The sequence below is a fragment of the Anopheles darlingi genome, chromosome 2 (assembly GCF_943734745.1).
Source record: "Anopheles darlingi chromosome 2, idAnoDarlMG_H_01, whole genome shotgun sequence".
Classification (NCBI taxonomy): Eukaryota; Metazoa; Arthropoda; class Insecta; order Diptera; family Culicidae; genus Anopheles; species Anopheles darlingi.
In genome coordinates, this window is record NC_064874.1 from 19,117,092 (window position 1) to 19,144,591 (window position 27,500).

At 51.1% G+C, this 27,500-nt stretch overlaps 2 protein-coding genes across 4 annotated transcripts in view; one reads left to right on the forward strand and one right to left on the reverse strand.

The window, feature by feature from the left end:
• Nucleotides 1–27,500, reverse strand: part of LOC125948822 (uncharacterized) — a 324,894-nt gene that overhangs the window by 253,580 nt on the left and 43,814 nt on the right. The gene's annotated exons all lie outside the window — the stretch shown is intronic.
• LOC125948819 (uncharacterized) overlaps nt 1–27,500 on the forward strand; it is a 124,049-nt gene that overhangs the window by 20,938 nt on the left and 75,611 nt on the right. The window contains exons 5-9 of one of the 3 annotated variants that reach the window (XM_049675276.1): nt 1–168; nt 254–390; nt 459–608; nt 704–889; nt 1,140–1,216. The exon at nt 1–168 is cut by the window's left edge and continues 273 nt beyond it. In XM_049675276.1, the coding sequence (XP_049531233.1) occupies nt 1–168; nt 254–390; nt 459–608; nt 704–889; nt 1,140–1,216 (718 nt within the window). Of the gene's footprint in view, nt 169–253; nt 391–458; nt 609–703; nt 890–1,139; nt 1,247–27,500 lie in introns of all 3 variants that reach the window. The other 2 variants (XM_049675277.1, XM_049675278.1) reach the window with 2 other exon arrangements.

The following is a 27,500-nucleotide window of genomic DNA, read 5'->3' on the forward strand; positions in this document are numbered from 1 at the left end:
CTGCCGCCACCGACCATCATTACCAGTTCGGTGACACCGCCGGCGACGAGCCCGACCGCCCAGAAGGGTCGACGTGACTCGACGACCCAGTGCGGCACCAAGATGACCCGCCGGGACTCGCGTGTTAGCCCCGAGCGTGCCCAACGCCTTTCGAAACTTCAGCGACAAGTAAGACGCGTGATCGCGTTGCTTCAAAGACCCTTCCTTTCATCATTCTCTCTCTGTTTTTCTGCCTCTCTCTCTCTCTTCACAGGCCACTGCCTACGATGAGTCCTGTTTGCCACCGGGAGGCTGGAGCCGTCGCAGCTCGCAACCGGCCCTCAGTCCGGACGGTGAGGGTCCCGAGCGGCAGGCACGCCGGGATAGCCTCAGTCCGGACAGTGCGTCCCGGTAAGTCCCGGTTTCGAGCAAACTTTAGAACATCAACAACTCACACACGCATGTGTATTTTTTTACAGAGGACGCCGTGATTCACGATCCCACCTATCGCCCGATCGGAGCCACGAACGCGAGGGAAGCCCCCGCCGGAGCCGCCGGTTACGCCGGCAATCGTCGTCCGCCGCACGGCAGCCTCGCTCACCGGATTCGAGCAGTTGCTGTTCGTCGAGGTAAGGCCGACCGTTCGAGCAGTAGCTGAGCTTGAACGCCGGAAAGCTTGAAATCGATGCGAAAGCTCACGCGTTCTTTCTCTTCTCCGCCCCAGGGATGCGAGTCCTTGCGCACGGCCACCACCACAGACCGAGTGTGCACCGCGGCCCTCGATCCGGCGCCAGTCGACGACGGAGGAGATACTGATAGCGCGTGGCTTTCGCCGCCAGAGCACCACCGAGGAGATGATTCGCTGCCGGAACTTTCGCCGCCAAAGCTCGCAAAGCGATGACACTAGCCGGTAAGCCAAGCGGACAGTCAGCCTCTGTGTGAGGCCTCACAGTCTTGTCGCAGCTTCCGGTGGAGGCGCCCGCCGCACTTCTCGACCGAACTTTTGATCGTTTTAATCGTTTTGATCGTTTTATGTTCGCGTTGCTTCGAATGATGGGATGCGCCTCCACCGTTGATGCGTTCCGACGGCTTCGACAATGTTCTTATCGTCTTCCGTCTCTTTCTTTCTCTCTCTCCTTTTCTCTCTTTCACTCTCGAAGCAGCTATCGTGGTCGGCGAGATTCGAGCGCACAGATTATCGATGGAACCATCGGCACGATGACGGTGGAAACCACGAGTACGTTTTTCGATTCTAGTACGCAAACAGGTATGATTCGTGTGTGCGTGTGCTGTGTGTGTGTGTGCCGTGTGTGTGTGTGTGTGTGCCGTGTGTGAGTGTTACTTGTACGTTTGTGTATGTGTGCCGGTTTGATTATCTGTTTGTGTTACTCTTTCGTACGTGTGTGTGTGTGTGTGTGCGTGTATGTGTGCGTGCAAGCACGCATGTATGTGTGAGAGTATTACATTCTCGTCGCGCTTCGCTTAAAGGTCAGTCCGGGGGGAAGTCCGGAGTTGTTCCATTAGGATCGAGGTTGTTTACAGTTTGACACGAGAACCCCCCACCCTGGTTGGGGGTGGTGGGAGCGTGTGGGAGGTGACCTGATCCTCGTTGTCATTACTTTCACCATCCTCATCACCACCTCCTTCCCTCTCTCTCTCTCTCTCTCGTACCCGCTCATGCCTTAAATGCACGTCCGAGTGGCGATGTGTCCTGAGCCCCGAAATTATCCCGGGGAACCCGGCACGCGAGCAACACCGGACGACCAGGGAGTAGTGGAGAGGGTGGTACAAGAAGGAGAAAGGGGATTTACGTGAAGCGCGGAGCATGGAGAGGGGGAGGGGGCTATGACTGCATAATGAATGAAACTTCCTTTCGCTGAAGACTTTTTCCCTGCGTCATTCATCTGTCATGTCAGTCACGCCAGTCAGGACCGGGGGTAAGGTTCGTCCTTACCGCCTCCGCCTAGTCCTCACCTCCGCCGCCCTCGTCCCCTTTTTTTTTCATCCCGTTCCGAGGGTTCCGGTAGGGTTTACCATCACCATCTGGCCAACATCTTCCCTCCTAGCCACCGTTTTCTGCCCTGTCCTGCGTCTTCTGCCCTGTCCCCATTGCTTATCACCAATCGGCGGGTTCGCCTAGGGGTTGAAAAGCGTAAAAATGGGGAGGAAAGAAAATCTAAACATTACCCCGCCCGCTACCGGTTTGGCAGTGCCTTAGTGCCTGACTTTAACGCACACAGAGGGTGGGAGGAAGGAAGATGATTTATCTGATTGACTGTACCGCACCGGAAGCCCGGCCCGGCTGACTGACGTACATCGGAAATGGAAATACGGAACCGCGATAGACCGGGAGTCTATCAGAGTGTGGCTTATTGATTTCAATAAGCTACTCTCGTGAATTGTTTACTTCTTTTTTTTAAAATTGCTAACTGTTTGCGGATGTTGTCATGAGTCGTTGTACATGAAGGACTCCTTACTAGTCTCTCTTTCTTTACTTTCCTTGTTCGCTCTCTCTCTTTCTCCCTCCATTATACCTCGATTTGTGAGATTGTCTTAACAAATTAGCCCCCGGGGCTGCGGGCTCTAGCCCTCTAGCCCGAGCTGCCCAGAAGATCATCCATCTTCTGGCAGCTTTTGGCGCGTCCGGGAGGTCGAGAAGGTCGCACGGCAGATGATTGATCAACCTTAATTTATCCGGATGATGAATCTCGAATCCCTCGGCCCATCGGTGGACGGCAGTGGTCAAGTAAACAAATCTTTCCATTTGTACCGCTAAGACTGTAGGTCCCTGTAGTCCTGTCAACTACGATGGTCCGGTTTGGGCCACGGATCGCGCCATAAACCCGCCATCAACCGATAGGCAGTCAATTGCAGAAATGTGCGCTTCACGCACACGCCCGCCAAAAATGCGAATAATTAAAATCACTCAACCGGCCGGCCAGGCCCGGCCCTGCTGTAGATGGATTTGATTTCTCCCTTCCTTTTTTTTCTGGTTGTTGGTGGAAAATTCGAGCAAAACCAACCAAAACCATTCAATTGTTTGCGTCCCCCAAAAACACAAGAGCTAGTTAATATTCAGTTTTCAGCAATTCAGCCTTTGCCATCAAGTCTCAAGCCGAGTCTGGAGATTACAATCGAACCGGTGCAGGAAGGAGGAATCGGGTCCCCGCGTTTTTGGTCAACAAAACCAAAGACCGAAGAAAAGCCAAAGAAGCGATACCGAGAACGAATTTCCATCCAACTGCACAACCGGTCGGTTCCGTCGGCGTCCTTTTAACACTCTAATCGTTGCGTAAATCGTTTGCTGAATTTGACGAGGCGTGATAAGGAATGTGCCCGGTGACCCACCCACCCACCCACTACACCCACGACAGACAACGTGATTTTGCTCGGAATCCAGCGTTTCCTCCTGTTCCAACGCGTTGCACAAAACTCTGCTGGCGACGCAGAGAAAGAAAGAGAAAGAGAGGAAGCGAGAGAGGTGACACAGTGGGAATGGAATGTTTCTCGTTTCGATTTTACGGCGACGACGAAGGTGGCCATGGTGCCCCCCCCCCCCCCCCCCATGGCTGCGGTAACAATGGCCGGTCTCGTCGCCGCCTCGCAGCAACCCGTGGCAACAACGGAGAAAACTTCAAAGAAAGTTCCAACCCAGCAGCACCCAGCCCTTTGGTGCCCGCTTGGTATGACCTTTTGCCACGAGTTCTGTGGCCCCCGGCCCCCCCCTCTACCTTCCTCGCACTTTGCCTTCCATCGCCATCGCGAAGGGTGGAACAATTAACCTAACCTTGTATATCATCATCGCTAGGTGTCTCCATCCCCGCGGGGATGGTTGGCATGGTGATGATCTCTGGTGCCTGGTGGTATGGCTTTTACCGAGGGTGCTGCATGCGTTTGAGTTTCTTAAGGGAAAGAGAGAAGAAAAACGGCGAAACACCGTCTGCGTAACGACTTTCGGAAGAAGAGGTCGTGATGGTGGTGGTAGTGATCCTGGCAGGTCCCTAACCTGGTCTGGTCTGGTTTCCGTTTGCTATCCGCTCGCTGACAGTGTCACTGGCCACGGGGGCCCCCCCTCCAGGTGTTATCTGATGCGGTTAATTAAATTTTACGAATGACCCGGTCCCCGGTGCTGCGCGACCTGGTCAGTCCTGGGGATCAAGGGAGCAGGCACCGTTGTGAATATTTGTCCTTAATGAGCTGCCAAGTGAACCTGTCGGTGTGTGTACGCGCACCGTGTCTGCCTGATGGTGGGCAAAGCACGAAGCATCCGGGGGTCGACACGTTGCCGCCACCGATGAGTCAGATTACGCCGGCAACTCGCCCTGCCGCCAGGTTTGCTGACAAGTGGCCATCCATTTGCAACGAACGGATGGAGAGAGAGGCCCGCATCCTGACCTGACCCTTGCAACAGTACCTGCAACAGTCGCATGTCGCATCCACCCCAACTTGTCATACACTCGATCGGTGTCGACAACGGTACGTCCGTGTGTGTGTGTGTGTGTGTGTGTGCTTAGGTTTCAACGAGGATGAGGCTTTTTGGCAACCATCCGGACCGGTAGGACGGCTTCCGGTTTTCACTCAAAAGCAGCTGAAACAGCTGACCGGGCAGATAATCATCATCATAGTAGGCCACCGGTAGGCCACTCCCTGTTGCATCGCTTGCTGCCGGATCCGGCACAAGAGACACCATGACGTATATGATATGCCTTCTTGGATGCTGGACTGTCAAACCAAGCGGCTGCAAAACTAAACGCCGTGAAGCGCTTGTCAAACGCAGCGAGAACAGTGATGACCTTGTAGGCCCCGTTTGCAACTTTTTGTTTTAGGAAAATAATCCCACAATTCCGACGCCGAAAGCTCGTCCGGATTCGATTCCACTGACAACTGACGTATCTTATCCAGCTATAGCAATGCTAATTATAACGCTCGCCTACACTTAATGCTTGCGCCCTGATTGAATGGAGTGACGTATTAATTCTAATTTGGTGGCACAAGCTTCTTGCCGTGTTTGAAGAAGGAACCACAAATACTTCGATTACGAAAATACGAGTTTCCACGAACCCCCCCCCCGGGTATTTATCATTCGGTAGATAGGTGACTGGATCCGTGGACGTAAGGTGCGAAGTATTTTGAAAACAAAAATAAAATCAAAACCGAAATGGCGTCGTCGCAGGGAGATCGTCAACAGGGTACGAGACGCCCACGAGACGAGATGCCAGGAGATGCTAATTTTAAGCTCACGATGTACACACAGTCGTAGCGGGCAAACGCTAGTGCTATGTCTAGCCGCGAAAACGCCCCGAAATTTGGCCACACAGGACAGCAAAGTTCGAATCAACGACGACACCGTGAGTCATTCAAGGGACTCACACCAAGGACAACCGTTTGCGCACGCGTTCGGTTTCCTTTTTTTTCCGTGAAACCAGGGCGGGAGAGGTGGAGGTTTTCGATTCCTTACGATTCCCCGCTCCCGCCCCCTTCACCATCCACCGCCGATTCGTGGAGGAGTGTGGTTTCCAAAAATAGAAATACTTTCATTCATGCATTCACTCCGAGCTACCCACGCAGCCGACGACGACAACGACGACAACGACGACGTCGACGACGAGTAGTAGTGATCGCTGGATTCCAGGTTTCCTCCACTCCTACAGGTCGGTTACGGAAAGACGTGGGATGTTTAGTGTGCCTTGTGCGCGCGCGTGTGTGTGTGCTGTGTGGTAAACTGTTTTTCTGGTTACTAAAATCCGGACCAGATTTTGCTACGGCGACGACGATGAAGATGAGGTGCGTAGGTGACGCGAGCGATGCGATCCGGTGTCAGATACAAGAAGTTTTATGCTAAAGCTAATCCCTCAATCCGGTCTCCGGGCTCACTCACTGGTACCGGGCAACAGAAGTTGCTTAATGGTAAGCAAACAAGTGGCGCCGCTGATTGGCGACGGGAATCCCGAGATTGGAAAACGTTTTCGGAAGCAAAACCCACCGACCGGGCACCGGGTGGTTGCGGGGGAGGAGGGGGCGGCTAATGTGGTGCGTAATTTGTGGCGAAATCGATTAGAATGACTGAGAAGATGGTCCCCGTGTCGCTGGCTGCCTGTGTGTGTGTGTTCAGCGGTTGATCCACTGAGTGATGAGGCAACACACCAACCGCAGGTTGCCGGTGTGGTGCTGATGGTGATGGTGGTGGTGTTTTGATTAGATTTTCACCTCGCTGACGCTGCGAATGGTTCCGGGGGATTCGGTTATGACGACGGTGGAGCCCGGTGGGCTGGGGAATCGAAATAATTTGTTTGGCAACCGCTCCGTGGCTCCATGGCGGAATGGGCTTTTCATTCGTTTTCCTGCTCGCTATTTGTTAGCCATGGCATTGGAGCCGCCTAGAGACAGGCCTGCCTGCTACTACGCAGCATAATGTTGCGCGTGTAACTGATTTGCATACCAATAAGGCGCGCCTGACGCCGTGCCGTGCCGTGATGTGTACGTGAAGCAGAGTAAGACATTCCGCGGGGAGAGGCGAGCCGGGCGTCGTGCCCACCAACCAGGCGAACAGTAATTTGATGGCGAAAGTTGTTCCGAATCCGAACCGAACCTTCTTCGCTTCGCTTCCCGCCCAGTCACCATGCAGGAGCGGGATTGCAAAAGAATGCGAACGAACGAGGGAAGCGTGGCCATGGAACGCCATTAAAATGTTACCCGCGCCTCGGCGTCAGACATTGTTTCTGCATTAAAAAGTAAATCCCAAGTTAAAAATAATTAGACACCGAGCGGAAGCGACCTGTTGAGAGGAGTCGGAGGTGCGAGAGAATCCTCACACAACCCGAAGGCAGATTCGTTTTTTTTTTCGGGGATCGATTTACGGAACCGAAAGGACCGGTTCCTTCGGTAGCATATCTGGTGCATCTCAAGCTGTGCGGTCATGACAGTGACATACCGTTTAGAACAGTGAAAAAGAGGCTAAAAGACAGCTTTTATCGTGACCAAACCAATGTTTCAGCCAAAGGAAATTTTCATTCAGATCCAAGTAGCTCTTTCTCAACTCGGCATAATATTCGCTTGAAAAAACTGTCAAAATGCGTCACGCATATATCGTTCGATCGAAGTGTACTACTGTGTCCAAAAAGTAAGGTGACATTGGATGTATTTTGAAAGTTACTTAATTTTTCTTCCAAATCAATTTTTTGACATCAAAGTAATCCCTTCCAGGCAAAATACACTTATGCCAACGAATTTTCCAGTATTCTAAACACACGAAAATGTTGTCTTTAGGAATGGCCTTCAGCACCTTTTTCGCAGCGGCTTGAATCTGCTCTATCGTGTCAAGCAGTGTCCCCGGAACGTAATTTAGGGCTTGTCTAATAGCCAGAAGCCAAATGTAACCAAATCAGGTGCTTACGGTTTTATCGGAACGATATGAGTGAAAATATTGGCAAAAAAGTCACAGAAAACAAACGAAGTGCATTATCGTGATCGAACACTGACGCGCTTAAGATGAAAAACATCCTTCCAAATGTAATTAGCGGATATGTTTGATATGCAAATATCATCAACAAAGTCTCTTGTTGTTAATCGACGGTTTTCCAACACCAAATCTTTGATTTTTTGGACGTGAACTGCATCGATTGTCGTTGGTGGTCGTCTAGGGCGTTCTTCCTTTTCAAAACGTTGCCGACCCTCCTGGAAGTCTTTCCACCAAGTGTAAATACTTTTTTTTGACGTAGTATCGTCACCAAAGACATTCTGTACCATTCGCATTGGTATATTTGCAGTAAAAAAAAAATTTTTAATGCAAATTCTTTGTTTAAAAATTTGCGACTTGGAGAAAAACGAAGAATGCACTTTTAGCAGTTCACAAACAAATACGTATCTCAAACACTAGTGAATATTTTGACGTGAAACTTGCCATGGTTGTCTATAACAGTGCTGACAACATATAAAAAATACCAAACTAAAGATATCCTTTTACGCGGGCAATTTGGACACCGTGTCACCTTACTTTTTGGACACAGTAGTACATTGGTTTTTTTCACTGCAGTATTTCAGTCATCTAGCTTGGTTGGAAATTTGCTTGTAATTTTCTGATTTAAAACTTCAATGATCTATTGTTCTATATGGAGGCTACCAACAATATAAGACCACTATACGACCAACGATTATTTCTATCGATAACAGTTACACAGAAATCTTGCAAGGCGACAAATCGCAGTCAATGCTAAGCCGATGGCAGTTTTCCGATACTAACATTCGCTTGCTTCTTTTGGCATCTTCAGCAATACACTCCAGTAGCGCCCTTTATCTCTACGGCCTTGGTCCCCGCTCGTTGCTCGAGGCAACTAATTTCACGTTTTGAACGATTTTGCGCTGTCGTTTGCGTTTACTTTATGACCTCGCATCCCATCTCATCGCACCCCAGACCGCAGGCCCTGGTTCACTTGGTTGACTGGCTGGCTGGCTGGCTGGCTCGCTATAATCGCTTAATCTTTGTCCCATTTTCAACTCTTCCCGAATCACACTCGCCTCGCCGCACTCGTCAGCTTGAAAGAAGAGCCAAGAGAAGGGCCGCAGGCTTTCTGCCAACCACTTTTTTGGGTGGATTTTTGGAACGAAGGGAGGGGGACGGGGAACGAATTGATGGGGAATACCACTCCAAAGGCTTTCGGCTCCGGTTCGGTTCGGTCCGGTTCGAGTCAGGTCCCCGGGTCCTCGAATCTGGGCATCACCGCGAACGGTGGCAAACTCAATCGAAAATCGCATAAAATCACGTTTTAACCTCTCCCCGGCGCGCACCGCCGCACACCCCTTACCCCGGACCATTTCTCGGCTGACGACCGGCACCGCCGTTAATGTTGCTTCTAAGGAGCCTGTCTCTCTCTCTCACTCACTCGTTCGATTTGGGTTCGATTTGCCACGCGAAAGGCGTTCATTCAACTCGCTCGACGGTGGCTGAGGCCGCTCCCCCTCTTCGGACGATCCTTCCGGACGCTGCGTGTCGATATTTTTTTCGGAGAACATTTTTGGGTCCTGGAAAGGCATAAGGATCCGTTTCATCGCCGCTTCCTTCCTCCGCCGCTGATGTCTTGACCGCTTTCCTGGAGGGGGGGGGGGGATGGGTTGAATGCGCCCGGAATGGCGGTGTCACGGTTGGTCGACTTTCGCCTTTCGCGAGACGGACGCGTGCTTCGGATCGTCGAGAATCCTTTTTCGAGGAGTTTCGGGGTTGGTTTTTTTTTTTTGGAAATGTTTTTTGGTCCTCCAAAGCACAGATACTAAGCTCCTTTTCACGCTGCTCAGTCACGCACACCCCGTGCACCTTGAGGACGCCCTCCATGCCCCCCCCCCCCTCCCTACTCTGGCAGCTGAAAGCCGGGTTCAATGTGTTTAATGCTTTCGGATCCAAGCACCCCTTGGTTGCTGCTGCTGCTGCTGGCTGGTTGGCTGACTGGTGACGGCTGCTGTCGTGACACACACACACACACACACACACACACACACACACACACACAAACAAAACGGGCACACTTTGCACTCTGCTCTGCTGCTTCTCGTCGCAATCAACAAGTCGAAGGCCTAGTTGCATTCTTTGTACTTCGTCACACACCAGACGATGCCAGGGGTAGGGGGAAAAATAAAACAAACCTGGCAGTCCCTGGCTCTCCACTTGGTTTTAATTGTTTCCACTTTTGGGGCGACCGGTAGCCGCGAATTTAATGCTTCGTTAAACGGTGATACATAAATTATGGCACGCTGGAGGTGGTGGTGGTGGCGGTGGTGGTTAAAGACGATAAATTTTGTGATGGCATTGGCGCTGGTACGAGTACGAGTGTGAACTGCACGCGAATCCCCGGGAGGGACACCCCACAATCCATCTCTTGCGCAAATGACAGGCGAAGCGCACGCGAACGGAAATAATTTTTCATGATGCATTTTAATTATAATTACAGTTGTGGGGTGGTCTTTGGCACCCTTGTCGCTCTCTCTTTTTCTCTCTCCCACTCTCTCTCTCTCTCTCTCTCTCTCTCTCTCTCTTTCCCTCTCTCTCTTTCCATCTGATTGTTGATTCTGATTTGGGTCAGGCACACGGAAGGAATGACGGTGGACGGTGGTGAACCCGATGCCAGTAATTAGTTATCGCAACCATTTCATTGTGTTGCAATAAAGCGCCCGTGCCGAGGACGTGCTGCACGTGCGCTGGCAATTATAGGGACCACACAGAACGTCCCCTGCTCGGTGTCACCTCACAATGGTACACCGGCGAGCTGCCAATGTGTTAAGTTTCGTTAAATCAAACCATTTGAAACCAAAATTCGTACGAACAAAACGGAACGTAAACAACAAATCAATTGCGATTTGTTGCGCTCCGTACCGCCATTTGGCCAGTTTTGTATTTGTGTTTGTGTACCGACACAGCACGTGCCCGTGCTAATGGAATTGATCTTTCTTTAATACATTTCAAACTCCGGCTCCGCTGCTTCCACTTTTCGGTCATTTTGGGGTCCCATTTTAAGCAGCCTCGATGCCAGCGAAACAGAAACAGAAAGCGAACAAATCCTTGCTCGTTGGCATCTTAAAATAATGAAACCATTAGTCCCGATGAGGCCCAAATCGGTGACCTCCGATGGCGCTGCTGATCACAGCACAAAACCCTTTCATCATCAACCGAATGTCACCGATGACCGCTTCGCTCGTCTTCGTCTCCGTTTCTTCGTTTTCCTTTTTTTTCGTCTTTTGTTCAGGATTATCCATCCTTCCGTGACTTTTGACTCGTGCTCTTCGGTTACCTTGGTAATCGCGTTACCTACGCCAACGGTTGCGTTTGTCTTTAAAAAAGAAAAGGAACAGGAAAAACCGAAACGTCAAAACAGATTGACTCAGCAGCCCGGCCGACTAGGATGACTGGCACAAAACCCGGTACCCGGTGGTACCGGAAAGGTGGAATCAGAAGGCGCGGAAAACCCGGGAAGGTGTAACAGATTGATGCGTTCGGTTTTTTTTTTCTCCGCTCCCGGCTTAATTTTGGTGCAAAAAGACGCACCGGAAATGTGGATCGGCGGGGTGAGAAAAAGGGACCCCGGGGACGCGGGGAGTGCCCCTCATGAAAAATCCTCCGCACAGATTGATGATGAATAAATCATTAAGTCCATCATCATCATCATCATCAATCGGGAAAAGCTGGGTGAGGAGAAGAGGTTTTCCGTTTCATTACCAACTGTCCCCTCGTTTCCCCTCCCCCTTTTTCGGGAACCTTTCCCCCCTAGGATGTCGTGCGCCTTTTCGGATCTATTTTTACGAAGCAAGCAACTGCTCGACAATCAGTACTTTTACCGCCGGCCGGAAACGGTGCTGGTGTCATTACACGGTCAGCGGCCATCGCGACCATAAACTCGCAATTTTCCACGAGCGGCCAGGCGCCTCCATCGTCATGCCAGACATTTCTTCCACCTTCGGCGTAAGTGCTGGCCTCGTGGGTGGTGCTACTGCTGCAGTCTTAAGTTTAATGTGCTCCGACAGCTCCACCCTTCGAGTGAAAGTGAGTTTGATCGCCTTTGGTACCAGCACCTTCAGCACCCCACCCCCCATTGGGCCAGTTGGTAGCGATTCATCGTGACTCCTTGTTTGATGTGTTGAGTGACCGACAGTGCGTCAGTGTGCGCTAGTGTGTGTGTGTGTGTGTAAGTGTGTCAGAAGGTACATAAACGAAATTTAATGACCCGAAAAAGATGGCAGCAGCTCAGCGTTGCTTCGGTGAGAACCGCAACGGTGCAACGCTTTCCACGCTCCATGGTTTTCGGTCACCGGTCGTCGTGTCTCGAGGGCCCTTTGGCTCCATCTTCTCCCCATCATGACTTCTTCTTCGTGGCACCAAAAATGCGCTGAACCACGCAGTGTTCCAATTTCGGGACCAACCGAAAGCTGGATCTCCAAATTTGATGAGTTTTTCCAATGTCACAAAAACAGGCACGGGGGATGGGGAACAGGGGTGAAAAATGGAATGACATCTCGCTTCACCACCGACCAAAGGGTCGAGCTGAAAAAAAAAACAAGAAAGAAAAAAAAAACAACCCCAGAACCAGAACTGAATTTACGGTCCATCCTTAATTAGATAACAAAAAAAAAAAAATGAAGAAGCAACTCGAACCTGCTTCGACGGCGGACTCGTCGCCGGAGTGCGTTTCTCCAGAGCCGACCGGCCTGACGAAGCTCATGAATTCGCCCTCGACAAAAGAAAACGGGAGGCGGCCGGAGGAAATTATGTTTTCCGCCTGGTTAAAAACTTTCACTTCCTCTTGCACTCCATCGAACCGAGGTGGTGATAGTGCCAGGTCGAGTTTTTGGGGGTGACGAAGTTCACATTTTAAGCTTGTTGTCTGTTGTCTGTTGTTGTTGTTGTTGTTGTTGTTGTCTACTACTCCACTAGGTGGCAAAAACGGGGGGAAAAACACGAAAAAGATTCACAAGCAGTCAACTAAACAAAATGTTCGTGCTAATAAGATCTTCCGGTGTCACTTCGGTGTCTCGCTCAGCACTGGCTAGACCACTGACCGACCAGCACAGCTTACGGGGAGCGTCTTGGCGTCCGGGCGCTCTGAAAACACATTTAATCTATTTTTGGACTAGAATATTTATGAAATTCCAACCCACCCCACTACCCCTCCCCCGTTGATGGTTGATGGAGACAGAAGCGTTGTTGAGCCTTCCGAAAAAAAAAAACAAAACGGGACCGAGATGAAGAAATGGGAGCATATGTCTGAGTACAGCTGGGATGTGGCTCTTGTCCACGAGTCACCCAGGCCACCATTGGAATGGCCATCAAACATTCCGTTTCGAATGCACAACCTAACTATGTATATCCTATCGGCATGGCAACATCCATTACAACAGCCTCTTGCTAAGGTATGCCCCTGCAACGACAATTCATAATTCACCGAATGGCAACGAGCAAAAACGAGGTTCATCATTGCATAGCAAAGCGATGCAATATACACGTTTCCTGAGGACTCTTGGATTTTCTACGAAACAAGGCGCACACACACACGTACAGACACGTACAGGCGGTCGTCAGCTTGGTAACGCACTGGATGGAATTATGAAATGTAAACGTAACTAGAACAAAGTGTCCAGTGGGGTGGTTGGGTATGCGAAGCATCTGTTCTTCTTCCAAACCAAGGTACTGACCCCGACACTGGCCGATATGAACAGCACACACTCACATACACATCAAAGCTTGGTAGTTTTACTTTCTTCGGGTTGTTGCCGCATCTCCCTCGACACCCTCTCGGTATGGGTGGTTTTGTTGTTTCAAATTTCGTCCTTTGTCATTGATACCGAGCTGCCTTGACACGTTAGAACAGAGGCACACGACACAACGGGACAGTAAATACCAGGAGTGTGTGTCTGTGTGTGTGTGTGTGTGCGTATACGTGTGTTTGTGCACTAGTCGCACTGGTGCCTCACGTGCGTTTGAAGTACATATGGAGACGCCAGCTGGCCATGGAGACGCCTGGTACAATATGCCTTCGGCTCATATTACGCATTGATGAAGACAAATGGCCCCCGTGTAAGGATCAGTTACGGAGCAGTTTCGAGACCTCTACGAGACCTACTTCCCGCTCTCTTCACCAATGGTCGGACACCTAATTGAACATCAGTCATTTGCTTTGCCGCATGTATTTCATGCTGTGTAAAGAGCATACAAAAAGAGAAAGAGAGAGAGAGACAGAGAGAGCGAGTGAATGCTATAAAAGGAGGTAACGAAAGTACTTGAAACAAGTAAGTGATTGAACGAACGAGCGATAGCCATGGCGTAGCGATGGTAACGACGAAAGATGATCTCTCTCTCTCTCGAATCTTGGACCCTCGGAGTTGCGAGTATTCGAACGGGCATTTCGTCATTTCGTTTTCCAATTGCCCGGGCCACAAACACGTGGAAGATCGAACAAGATGCCGTGTCGGTCTTCATTTCGCAGCCATCAAAAGGCAATCATTCCGTGTTCGGTCTAGCGGTCCATAAATCCTACATCCTACTATCCGTGCGTCCGTGCTGCCTGCCTGCCTGTGCGAGTGCCACGAGTGTTACGATTGGTAATTTCGTGGTGGAAATCGGAAGTCCGTAAAACTCATCAAACATCAAACCCTCTTCGATCGATGGTGGAATGTGTAATCATAAAATTCATTCCATCCATCCATTCCACGCAAAAGCAGGAAAAAAAAAACACTACTTCGCGTACTTCGCGTAATGTGCTCTCATTTGGGGAGGGGGGATGGTGAAGTATTTTCCGATGAAAGGAAGAGAAAGAAGAGAAGGAAGAGAAGGAAGAAAAAAACAACAGACAGGCACCAAACTCCCCCCCACCGCTCCAGCAGACGCGGTGTCTCGTCGCGGTGCGTAATTCATCGACAGCGAGAAGTGTGTCTTATGCCCTTCCCACCCGTCCCCAAAGCCATCCACTGCGTGAAGGAGTGGCTTTTTTTTTTCGCTTGCTTTCGAAAGGGATGTTTTGTGCTTTACTCCACTCCACTCCACTCCACGTCCTCTGGCGTGCGCGCGTGTCTGCGGTGCGTCCGTTTGAGTAATCGATCGTATTTAGATTCCAATTTCGTCTCTCGACTCGCACACCACGATTTAATGGGGCGGATGAGGACCAAGAAGGGGGAGGGAGGTTGGTGGTGCTAAGAGTGGGCGCCTGTTGCCCCCTCATGGATGGGACTCCCTCCCCCCTGGCGTGGGGTTACACTACACACTGACGCGACAGTGATCAACATTGAAAAACATCGTAAATCGTGAATCGTGAATGGAGGATAAAAGGGGGGGTGGGTCGACAAGGGGCCCGCTTGCACCATCAATTTGCCGCAAAATCCATTTGCCCCCCCCCTCCCTTTCTTTTCTCTGCTTGCTCCCTCGCTCTCGGCAGCTCAGCAGTTGTCGGTTGTTGTCGCGAGCTTCGCTTTCTCCCGAGCACCATCACCACCACCACCACCACCACCACTATCACCAAGGGAAGCGAGTGAGCGAAAGCGAACGAAGGAAAAAAAGGCACAAAAAATGGGAAAAACAATCCTCACCCAGTTTCGCAGTCAGTGAGAGGAGGGGGCGGGGCTGGCGGACGATTGAACGATGGTTTTATTGCACCAGCCCTGATCACTGATGGTGGCAGTGGAGAGGGTGGAGTAGAGGGGTCTGGTGATGGTGGTCCGAAATTAATGCCGCTGCCATTTGCAGGCGCCACCAAAAGCTAAAGTGGGATCATCCGTTGTTTCCATGAATGAGAAACGAGCCGATCGAACCCGACGGGACGGGTGTCGTCGTAGGTCGACCACTTAGGGGGGATGATGGGGTAGATTCCAGCTACCCCGGAAAAATGGATGCCGATTCCACCGACTTATACATAGTAGTTGACCGAAATGGAACTGCACTTTGGGGCCGTTAAAGTTGGAGTTTCGTTGCTGCATTTTGGATTTATTTTACGTGAAATCTTATCACGTTTCACCGCGAAAAAGCGTTGAAGGTGATGTCGAGAAAATGCTTTTCTTCGATGAAAAAAAAAAAACAGTCCCGCCCAACTTTGCTCACAAACTCCCAGCTTACTTCGATGCTTGTGAGTCGCGCATACATTTGATGCCTTCCAGTGGCGAACTTTGTGGGGGAGGGGGGGGAGGACAAAGGGATGAAGAGGGGGATGGGGTGCAAACTGAGGGGCAGTCAGGTGCACCAACGGCGCAACAGCTCCCCGTTCTCTTCGTGCCAAGGAACGATGAGCCTGCCACCACCTGTGAGCACGCGAGCGACGTGCCCTCCTCACAGGTGAGCAAGCTCAAGTGAGAAGCTCACCCTCTCAGTGAGTTTTCACTCCCTCGAAACGAGCTCCCGTGCGCGTTATCCTCGCGCTGTACTCTCGATTAAGTTGAGGCGCCCGCTCTCTCTCTCTCTCTCGCTCCTCAGTGCACCATTGATTGAGTGCTTTAGGAGCGTTGAACTGGCCTCGTGCTTCTCTCCGACTTGGGCAAAATCCACTTCCGCTACAGACGTCCCTCCGCCACCCACCACCCCAGCACGACAACATTTCGGACGATTTTTCGGCGACGAATTCCACCACCCTTCTTCGATGGTATCCCCTCCCATCGAAGGTCGCTTTACTTGTTGGACTTTCCAGTGAAAAGCGAGAGCAAGGGATGAGAGTGAGACCGCGAGAGAGAAAAGCGAGCTCGTTGGACGAGAGCGTGAGATCCCGCCGAAGTGCGTAGTATACTGCGGCGACCATGGCAACATGACGCGCCGTCACCGAATGTCACGACGATCGGTCTTTTTCGGTGGGTTCGGTTCCCCCCGAGAAAAAAAAACAGAACTCCAGCGCTTGGAAAGCTCTCTTCCGCACTTTTCACTCCCCTCCTCCCCCGAAATACTACTTTGTGGAAATTCTTTTTCAACTTCCATCGGAGCGCTTTAAGGGATGTAAACGAAAGGGACTGCTTGTAAATTCCATCGTCCACAAATCGAGAGACAGAGAGAGAGAGAGAGTGGAGAGCAGAGAGAGAATAAGAAAGAGAAAGAGAGACAGCAAGAGAGAATGCGATGAAGCGAGACAGAATGTTAACGCGAAGAGGCACGGTGGCAGCGCGCGTGGAGGCTGGAATCCGCCCGTTTCCTTTTCCCTTTCCCCATTTCCCACGAAACGACGGATGGCGATGCGAGCGCCTGGATTCGCCTGGCTTCCTTGGCCGACGGCGGCTTGCGGCTGCTGGCTTCAGTTATCTCTGAGACGTCCGCCGATACGGAAGCATAAACGGGCACGCAGACAGACAGACAGAACAGAACAGACAGAACAGACAGATAGCGCAGCATCGGCTACGCAACCGAAGGCATCGGGTTTGAACGGGAGGACAATCCTTCTAGCGAACTTGGGAGTGAGGCGTTCCCATCGTGCATCGTCGTGGCTGTGTGAGTTTATCAACGAGACAGAATTTTAGTTCGAAGGCCGCTGCACCCCCCCGGGTTGTCCGAACGGAATTTCACAACAACGCCAACAGGGCAAACTTTACGCAACAATTCCCGGCCCCTTCGCCGCTCCCGTCACGCAGCACCTGTCAGTGAAAATGGTGGAATCAAAATTTTCCTCGAATCACTAGTGCTAGTATCCACGGTGCTTCGTGGCCGAACAAACCTAAACAGCGGGGATCGCGTGCGCGCGTGTGTGTGTGTGCATAATTGTGCCTGTTTGTGGGGTGTGAGTGTGCGTGTGCGTGTGTGTGTGTGTGTCAGTGCTGTTTGGTATGCAGGCGGAAGAAAGGTGCGGCAGAAGTAATAGGTGGAAAATGTAAGTGATTGCGTCGAACAGCTGGAAACGATTTAACACCCAACCTTCCTCCCCAAACCAAGCAACCCTTGCACGCGGTGCTTCTTTTGCGCTATTCCGAAGGTCGTTCCGAAGAGAATCGGGTCGTGCCAAACGGGCAGGCAACTAGGGTTTCCCTTTACCCCTCTCCTCTTTCCCCCGGGTTTCCCAGTGCACATGACACGGGCACGGGTCGAGTGTAAACAATCGAGCGCGCGCGCGCGCCTACTGTGTCCTGTGCTGGTGCCCTGCTTGACCCGCTCGCTTGCTTTGCAGCCATTTCATGCATTCCCGCGTGCACGCAATTTCGCTGGCACCACCAGGAACCTGCGGTAGGACAGGAGGACAGAAGGACAGAAGAAGAAGAAGAAGAAGGGGAACGTTTGAAGTAGATAGGAGTAGATAGAGGTAGAGACGCGAGAATGCATATTTACTGTGCAAAACAAGGTCTTCTCGCTCGTTTTAACAATAGCACTACGCGCGCGCTCGTGTGTGTGTGTGTGTGTGTGTGTCTGTGTGTGACCTGCCGTGTTGACACAGTGGTAGTATGTGAGGCTGGTGAGCTCGGGACTCGGGGGAACTTCTCCTCAAACGGCAAACAACAACAACAACAGCAGCAGCAGCAGCAAGAGTGACACACCCGGCGATGCTGACTCTAGGCACTCTAGAAGTACTTCAAGCCACAGGGGCAGGCCATCGTTTGTTTACCGTGGTGCTTGTGACCTGCGAGACAATCTCATGCGCCAGGCGGCGATGTCATGCCGGGGAGCTGTTGTTTGGAGGGAGGGAGAAGGAAACTTTTTCTTTGTGCCAAAACCCTGGCACACACACACGGACATTCGTACTCTTTCTTCTATGTTTTATGTTGGAGCTTTTCGGGAATCTGGTTTGCGAAAAGAGCCGCACCAAGTTTGGCACCAAACAGCTGCTGGTAAACAAACACTATGGTTGCTGCTGTCAGCTGTCAGGCAGAAGGCAGAAGGCGCGGTGAAGCATTCACTCCGCTAGTGAACTCGGCGGCCCACTAGGATCAAAGAAAATCAAATATAAAAACACGAATTAGTCACGCTCACTTACAGCTGACTACCACTACGATGACAGCAGCAGCAGCAGCAGCAGCAGCAGCAGTAGCAGCTGCAGATGGGGACTGTGGGTGAATCCAAGAACCACTCCGCCTTGCACACGCACCCTAACCTAATTTCTGTAATTATTTCTCAAGTACCGTTCGGCGAGTGTACCGGTCACAAGGGGGGGGGGGGGGGGTTCCCATCCCCCCATCCTCCAGCCGGTCATTTGCTAATGATAAAACCATTGTCACTGACCACGTGACGATTAGGATTTCCGTTTTTTACCCACTGGGATTTTTTTTTCCCGCTCTACTCCTCTTCACTTCTTCTTTTGCTCTCTTCCTCCGTAAAGGCACGCGACTGTCTCACCGGCAGAGTGGTGGTGGTAATTACCAAGCATTTTCTAATCGTGCAGTGGGCGTGCAAAGTCCGCGACTTAACCCCTGGACCCCCCCCCCCCCCCCCCCTGGGCCTGTCGGTCGCGCTCCGTCGGTCGGAAAGTGTCTTTAAAGAGCGAACTAAAGCGGGAAACGGGGAAAATGAAAAACAAAAAGTGTGCTGTGAGCAGCACAACCAAACCCAAGCCAAAGCCAAAGTGAACGCGGGATTTTGGGGGTAACCCACCAACTCGGTGACGGCCCTTCGCAGCTGTTAGTGAAGCTGCTCACGTAGAAAAAGTGTCACTTTCAGTCACTCCATTACATAGCAGCTGCTGCTGCTGCTGCTGCTGCTGGAGCCACGTGCCACAGTAGTGGTAGCAGTCAGCGAAACAGGGGAAGGCTAGGACTCGAGGAAAAGCCAGCCCTACCTTTCCTAAATGATAAGCCCACGGGGCAACCGATCGGGTGCGCCAGATACGCGTTCCGCTTGTGCTACAGCAGCGACTGCTTTGTTCGGTCTCTGTTGTACTCGCTGTGTCTCTCTCTCTTTCTTTCTCTCTTGTACGCACTGTCTTCGTATCGGCGAATCGCGCATCTCGGCTAATATCTGCTGGAAATCGAACAACCACGGTCGGTGGTCGTTCTAGCCTTCTATTGATTTAGGCGACAATTTTGAAGGCAAATTATTACGTGAATTGATTACGCAATGTTGGTAGCGGTAGATACTGGATGAAGGAGTGTGCGAACAGAGTGCGAAGAGACCAGGTCTCTCTCTTTCTCTGTCTCCCTCTCTCTTTCGAATAAAGTCGATGCTTGGCAACCTTCCTCACGAAGCAGATGTTTGCATGGAAACGGATTAAAGCAGGCAAAGAAAAGGGAACGGAACGGCCAATCTCATCGCTCGGAACCGTGTGCCTCCGTGCGGAACCTCACCGTCACCACTTCCTCACCCCGGTACGGTACGGTCGTCAACGAGCCGCTTGCTTGGATGAATGATTTCGTGGAAAAATTTTAGCTACCAACTCAACCAACCACACACACACACACACACACGCGAGCGCGCCCGCTACTGGGCATGTTGATGTCACCATCGATGAGCTTCTCGCCTCTCGTCCTATCCTGTGCCGAGCGAGCGTCCCCTTTATTGTCATTCATTTTCACTTCCCGGTTTTTTTTCCACCTCACTGCATCTCGACGGCGTACCATCGCGATGCGAGAAGGAAAGTGAGAAAACGGAGCCAGAAAATCATTGAATTGAATTACGTTTTACATGCCCCCCCCCCCCCCTCGCCGAAGCGCGTGGCCACGTAGCGTCACCAGAAATTTCGCCAAAAGAAACCATTTTGTCACCTAGGATGACACGATGGAGAGCAGTAGCCTCTCCATCATCATCCGGGGGAGTTCACGAGTCGTGAAGCATTCGTGCAGGATGCAAATGGCTTCAACGGCAACGGCGCTTGTGCCTTTTTCTAATACAAAATCAACCGATCAATGAATGAGACCGGAAACTCGTTAGTATTATTCCTCCGTGTTTTTTTTTTGTATTACCTTTTGGCTTTGCGGCAAAACATTTCCATTCGACGCCACGTCGGCGAAGGGTTTTCTTTTTATGGTCCGTTTTTTTCCAGCCATTCTTTTGTTCTTCTCCTCGAAGCCAGAAGCGAAAAGATTCAACCTCCAGAAAGCTCCAAATGCGCGGCGAAAAGTCTTGACTGATTTGACTTGATTGGTCCAGCAGCCGAATCGGAGGTCTTAATGGCATATTCATGTTCGTCTCTCATCACCGAACGGTCAACTGACCAACCGGCCCTGGCGTGCGGTTGAACAGAATTGACTCTTGGCGTGTTTAATGTCTTCACAAGAATTTCAGGCTGCGGAAAAAAAAGGGAACAATGTTGCTTCATCTCCGTTTTCGGACATCTTTTCGGACCGCCTTGCGTCTCGTTTCCGGACCCTGTTTCCAGGCGCGCCATCCTCCTCCAACGTCAACGGTCAGCGGCCACCGTTTTTCATTTCCAATATACACGGAAAATCGCTCATGTGCTACGAGAGGCCCCGAGGCCCTGTTACATGCTCTACATCCCGTTTTAATGCCTCATCATCATGCTCTCGACGCGCACACAGACCGGACGGACACACACACGCACGCACTCACGCCACGCACAGCGGCTGGCATGTCAGGCGTCCTCTAATGCGATAACTTTGTGGGAAATGCGCCCAGATTACGAACTAATGATATTGTGGCTTCTTGGTGGTGGCGGACACAGAGAGCCCTGGCCCTCCTATCCATGCTCCTCCTCCTCCTACTAAATCGCGAACATAATGCTGTTTTGTTTAGCTGATAAGCGCGCGGATCGAACGGCAAAAGGGATATGTGTGAGGGTTTGGGGTGGGAGGGAGGCGAGGGCGATACGTCTTCAATCATTAGTGGGCGAGTGGCCACGTGCCGGCCACCATGTTTAGCGTCACACACGCACACACGCACACACGCTATCGATGATCAGCATCGCGCAAACGATCCATCATCATCATCATCATCATCATCACCAACGTGGTCGTCCACCAGACCATCGACCAAGCATCTGCGTGCGTGTGTGTATGTGTGCCTGTGCGTGATGAGAGTGTTCAATCCGGACGCTGGAGCAAGGAACCGATCGCATTGGTTTGCAACGCAAAGACCGCAATTCCGTTCCGGTTGGATCGGAGTTCGAGAATTAAAGAGAACGGGCACGGGAAAAAAAAGGAAACAGTTGCTCCCGAAGACACAAAACAGCATAATCACCCGCACTCAGCATCCTTCCCGCACCACCTCCGGGGAGGGAGGTGTTGTTCAACATCAGCCAAAGGGGGGGGGGGGGGGAGGCGGGAGTAGCACCGAGGTCAAGAGATAACAAGACGCTTGCTGGCTAATACGGGCTTTCCAAGGATTGCTTGAGGCAATTGGCAACAGAACACATACACGCACACACATACACATACACAGAAGAACTGACGACGGGCAACGCAGCTAAAGCTGAAGCTAATGGTCCGCCGCTGTCGGCATAAACAACAACAACAACGACGACGACGACGACGAGAACCACCGAGATCCATGGCATGACCGTGTACACTCGAGCCACAGAGCCAGCATGTCAATGTGCTTGTTTGAATAATGGGGCCACATTATAACGAGCGACGACGGCTGGGAAGAAGATGGTCGTCAGAGAGGGGGCCACTGGCACTCGGACTCATGCAACATTTCGCAACATTGCGAAGGTCCACCTCGCGTCTCGTTGCTCCCTTCGTCGTCGTCGTCCCTGGAGATCGTCGGACCTCTCGGAGATGGCCGGTCACATTAGCTGCCGGGAGCCTCGGATCGGACTCTCGAATATGGTCGCTGGGAGCCCTGCTGGACCGATAATGATGTGTTGTGTTCTCTGTGATGGTGGTGGTGGTGCTGGTCAGTCAACACCTCGATCACCGGATCCGGACATCGGGTCCCCTGCCGCCGCCTATTATTGCGTTACCTTTTTTGTGGCCCCTTTGCACACACACACACATCATGTAAGCGTTTCCGGAGGAGCGACGAGGTATCGGTATCTCTTACTGCTCCTCAACTGATGCTCCTTGGTTCCCGGGCTGACCGCTGTCATTAGAAATCGTTATCCTGGATCTTCCCTGGCGCACAGGTCCTCCTGCCACTCGCGGTTCTCCCGTTCCTGCAGCTCACCTCTCGGGCGCGGATGAATGTTAATTGTATCCCATTTGGAGTCCGCTGCTCACTCATCCTGTGGCTACTACGATCCGGCTGCGTTGCTGTGTGTGTGTGTTTAGCGAAAACGTTTAGCCAGCGTGCTTGTGCACGTGTGCGTGTCTGTGTGTGTGTGTGCGATGGCAATGACAGCTCTCCATGAATCCCTAATCCCTCCAGGGGGCTCGGCTCAATTTTGTGCATCGAAACCCGGGTTGGCCACTATTTGGAGAGGGAAAGGTCGGGAGGGGGGAGGGGGGGACGCGGGGGCATAGATTTATTTCTTTCCGCCTCCTTTTTACCCTCGCCAAAAACCATTTATCTTTCGCGTACTCGCGGGTCACGCGCGGGGTAGTGCTGCTGGCAGCAGGAGGAATGGTTTAATGGTGTCCCCGTACCGGGTGTGCGTGCGTACGTTCTCGCTCGCTAATCGATTGGAACCGATTTGGACCATCATCATCAGTGCGAGCGTGGGATGCATCGATTTGCGTACCGATTGCGGGTGTGAAGAGGGATGCTGCTGAAGAGCGTGAGCCGAGTTTTTGGAGAGATGATTTAGAATGTCCAGCGGATAGTAGTGAGCCCGGGGTCCGTTTCGAGTCCGCGAAAAACAATTCCAAGTTTCGCTGACGGATGGATTGAAATGCTTTTAAAACATAAATTATGGTGGATTGTAGGGAACTACAAGGATTTGATGAGGTGTCAGTATTATAACGTTTCATTTTTTAAAAAATACGAAAACCTTTCAAGGAGCTCAAAATCATTTATTAGGTGCTTTTAACAACAACAATCAAAATCACATTATAAGTCCATGACATCATGACGAGGGTCAATGGACCCACATGACTTGGTTGGACTGTAAATAGACCAACACTCGTTGTCCATAATTTTATTCTAAATATGTTGCTAATATGTTCTGCTTCAAATAACTTTGTGGGCGTTTAGGGGTATTTATTTATTTATTTATTTATCTATTATTCCGTATTTTTGATGGAATAGGAGGGTTTATCAAAAAATTCTTTTGAACATTTGCAATTTAAGGATTACTCGCGAAACACTTCATGATATAAACTTAGCCGCATCACAATTTAATGCTGTTACATTACCGGTCTCGTACTCAAAGCTTTAGACGGCGTCTTCAAGATATTCACTTGGTATGTTGAACTAACATTTACATCCCTTTAAAAGACAAATTAGTAACGATTGCCTCGACCAAATTTAAAGGAAAAATATTGTTGACAAGTTCCCAAGAAAGAGTATTTCAAAATTTGTTTTTATAGGACTTCCTGTAATAGTTAATATCTTCCTGATCTTTCATAAACTTCCCTAAAACGATTGCTCCAATAGTGCCATTTGCTAAGCTCTCTGTCTGCTTCGTCTTGCCCGCTCACTGGTATCGACCGATTATGCTTTTTATCGATAAGCGACGCTGGTGGCTCTTTAACGCCAATGTTTAAAGCCAATCTCGCCGCCAGCACGGGGAATGCGGGATGTAACAAATGCTCCTCCACCATGCCTCCAAAAAAGGGAGAGCTTTAAAGGGATAACTCTCCAGGCAATTAGGGGGGGAGGTTGTTGCGGGAACATTTCGTCAGCAATTTACGACGAAAATTTTACACACATTTTGCGTGCTGCCAACACCCTTCGGAGCACCCTTTTTTGGGCCTCTCGCGTGTCGGCTATTTTGCGCTTCGGAAGAATCGTTCGGAGCAGGGCAAGGAAGGGCTCCCAAGAAGAAGCGGATCACCGGGAGGGGGGGGGGGGCGCGGTTAGCCTTTGTATTGAGTCATATTTTTAGGCGTACGCCGAAACCGAAACCACCCCCCCCAGGAACCGAGCCGTTCGGCCAAAAGCAAATAGATTTAACGGCTCGTTTGTCGATGGCTGGCTAGCTGGTTGGTTGGCCGAGCCCTGGGCCAGCTATATTTTCGGACCCTTCCGGAGGCGAGGCTTCAACGAACGGGTGTGAAGGGCTGAGGGGCTGAGGAGCCGGTCGGTGGGGTGGGGCTGTTTTATAATACCCGTGAAATTGGAAATTGTTCAATGAATTAGAAGGAAGATTAAAATTTCACCTTTCACCCGATCGCTTCGGTTTCGGTCCCGGGATTTTTATCCCTGACCAGACCAGGCCAGCGCTTGAGATGCCCGGTGCTGAAGCGAGGCTCCTTAATCCTAGGTCGAGCGTGCGAGACTATGATCGTGGCGCATCGTATGTTGGCTCAAGTAGAATGGATATTACTTTCCAAAATTTGCCTTCCCCTTCGTCGCCACTTGATGGAGGATTTGGACTTGCCCCGGAGGGAGGGGAGAGCACGAAGGGAAGAAAGGCTACTTTCTTTCTGCTTTCCCCCCTCCGCCGTTCCACCGGTGGGTCCCGATTTCCACGACGCCAAAAATAATGGGAGGAAAAGAATATTCGAAAATGGTGATTCAAAATGGTGCGGCATCCATCAAGCGGTGCACGCGACGCGTACGGGGTAAGGACCATCGAAGAAGGCGCCTTCGGTTGCTATCGATTTTCCAACGCAACGCAGGCAGGCAGGCAGGCCCTCCCTTCCCCATGGCCTGCTAGAGATCGTCTGTATCGACGACACAGACACACACACAGTCATACCTGTAGCGAGACTAGTATCCAATCCAGAGCGCAGCAGCGTATTCCGTTTCCGATTTCCTCACCTCCTTCCGCTCCGTTAGATTGTTTCGGTTTTGTTTGCCATTTCCTTCCCTTCCAATTTCAATCTGTGACACCCGCAGGACCTTATTACTTCCCGACCTCGGTGACGCACGCCTCTCTCAAGCGGCCTATGCTGGAGTGTTTTCACCTGAAAGTGAAAGACGACATGAAATGGCGGGAGTCCGTATTGTTGAGCCCGGGACGACAGGGAGGCGGCGCACAAGAAAAACCCATTTCCGGTGGGTCGTCGCGCGTCGGCTGGATTCCATCGAAAGGAACCATCCGCCTGCTCCTCCTCCTCGGTCTGAATATGGACGATAAAGCAAAACCTCGCGATTGAAAACGTGTTCAGCGATCGCAGCGCTGTGACCGAGTTTGTTTACGATTTTTTTACGAGTGTTACGAGATATCCTCCTTTGCCACATTGTTGTAACCAATCAGAACGCACACAGACACGCAGTAGTGACCGTAATGGAGGCCTCCGACTTCGATAGTAAACCGCTTGTTGCAACAGGAGGGTGAGCTTGCCGCCATTGAATGACAGCCGCGTCTCACTGGACGAGTTTGTCACGTACGGACCGCATAGCGATCGAAATCCAGGCCCTTTCCGCGTGCCTGCGTGCGTGCCTGCGTGCGTGTACGTCGGTTGTGGCAGGTTGTGTGCGTTTTATGATCGTGGCGACCGAAAGAAGAGGGATACGGAGGGTACGGCGTAACTTCATCGGTAACCAGGGCACGTGATTCCGTGGTTCGGTCCGTCCGTCCGTGGCAAAAAAACATGGTGAGCCTCGTGTGCTGTGCGTGCATTGCATATCGCGTGCGTATCGCGTGGAAAACCTGTTTTTTCCTCCATTGCAGACCAGCACGTTGCTTCAACTTGGAAAAAAAAAAACGACGTTTTAACCAGAAAGTGTTGTTTTCGGGTTAGGAAACTTTACGGTTTACGAGTCTCTGATGGGTTAGGCACGTCGCGGGAGGAATCTGGCCCTCCTCGTAGCGTGACTATAGTTGACGAAGGATCTATTAATTGATAATGAATGGAATGAAGCGGAAATGTCCACCAAAACAGGTGGAACAGTTGGAAACTGGTTCAGGGAAGCAACAGCCAAAGTTTCAATTCCTGTTGCCATTCATGCTCCTGTCGAGTATCTTGAATTCGAATGGTTTCTCTCTCTCTCTCTCTCTCTCTCTCTCTCTCTCTCTCTCTCTCTCTCTCTCTCTCTCTCTCTCTGGCTCTCTCTTTTCAACCTGCCAGCAACAATTTACGATTGAGTCTGGGCGTTGTAAAATAAACGACTTGACGTAGCCAATAAATAATAACCAACGAAAGATGGATGGTCCGGAGTGGCGCCTTCCTCCTTCAAACATCGAGTCCTCCGTTCACACACACACACACACACACATACGTGTGCTGACTAGTTTCTCTAGCGTGGACAAGTTGTTGCGGGGTCCGCCAAAGCCGCAGACCAGCCGAGCGGAACGGCAAAACAAACGACGAACCAAATAGACAAACAACAAGTCGGCCAACACGTTCCGCCCCACGTTCGTTCCTTATCTTACCACGACCAAAGTTTCGCCTCGCCTCGCCCGTTGTCTCCGAATTGTTATTGTGTTCAACCTTCAGGACGAACCTCGTTTTTTAATATTCTCTCTTGCTGTGTGTGTGTGCGCGCGCGCTTCACTGGAACCCAAACTATGAACTCCAATTCCCTCAGGTTAGCGAGGTGCGGCGAATGGGAACTACTGAGGGATGGGACGATAATTCAAATCGTGCCTCGAATCCATTTGTTTTTTCTGAAGAAGAAGGATCGGTTTTACAGGACAGGACACAGGACAGGAGTTAACTCCTGTCTGGATGGGGGATTCGAGTTCGTTCGCTCGAGGCTCCAAACTTCTAAATCAATAAAATCATAACATCCTCTCGTGTGCCCGAGGACACAAGGAATGGAGCCCACCGGGGCGTGTGTGTGTGTTTGTCTGGATCATAAATCAAATTTTGATTGGCAGTGTCGGTGTCGGCTGACGGCCGCCGGTATCTGGATGAGATCCGGACCAATTTGGAAATGAGATTGGAGGAAGAAGCGGCCACCAGCTGCCAACAGCTGCTCAAAGCAGAGCCCAACAGAGACATCCAGCTACTGCTACAGCTACAGAGGAATCTCAACAATGGCTACTGACCATGAGTGCGCGTGTTTTTGTCCCTTTTCACCAAGGATAGCAAATGATCCTGCGCTAGTTGCTACATAGTAGCCGTGTGCGTCCGTTAGCTCCAGGATATCGCATAACCTCAATTTAGCTCAAACACAATAACATACACACCGCCCCTGTCGCTGGGTTGAGTTCTAG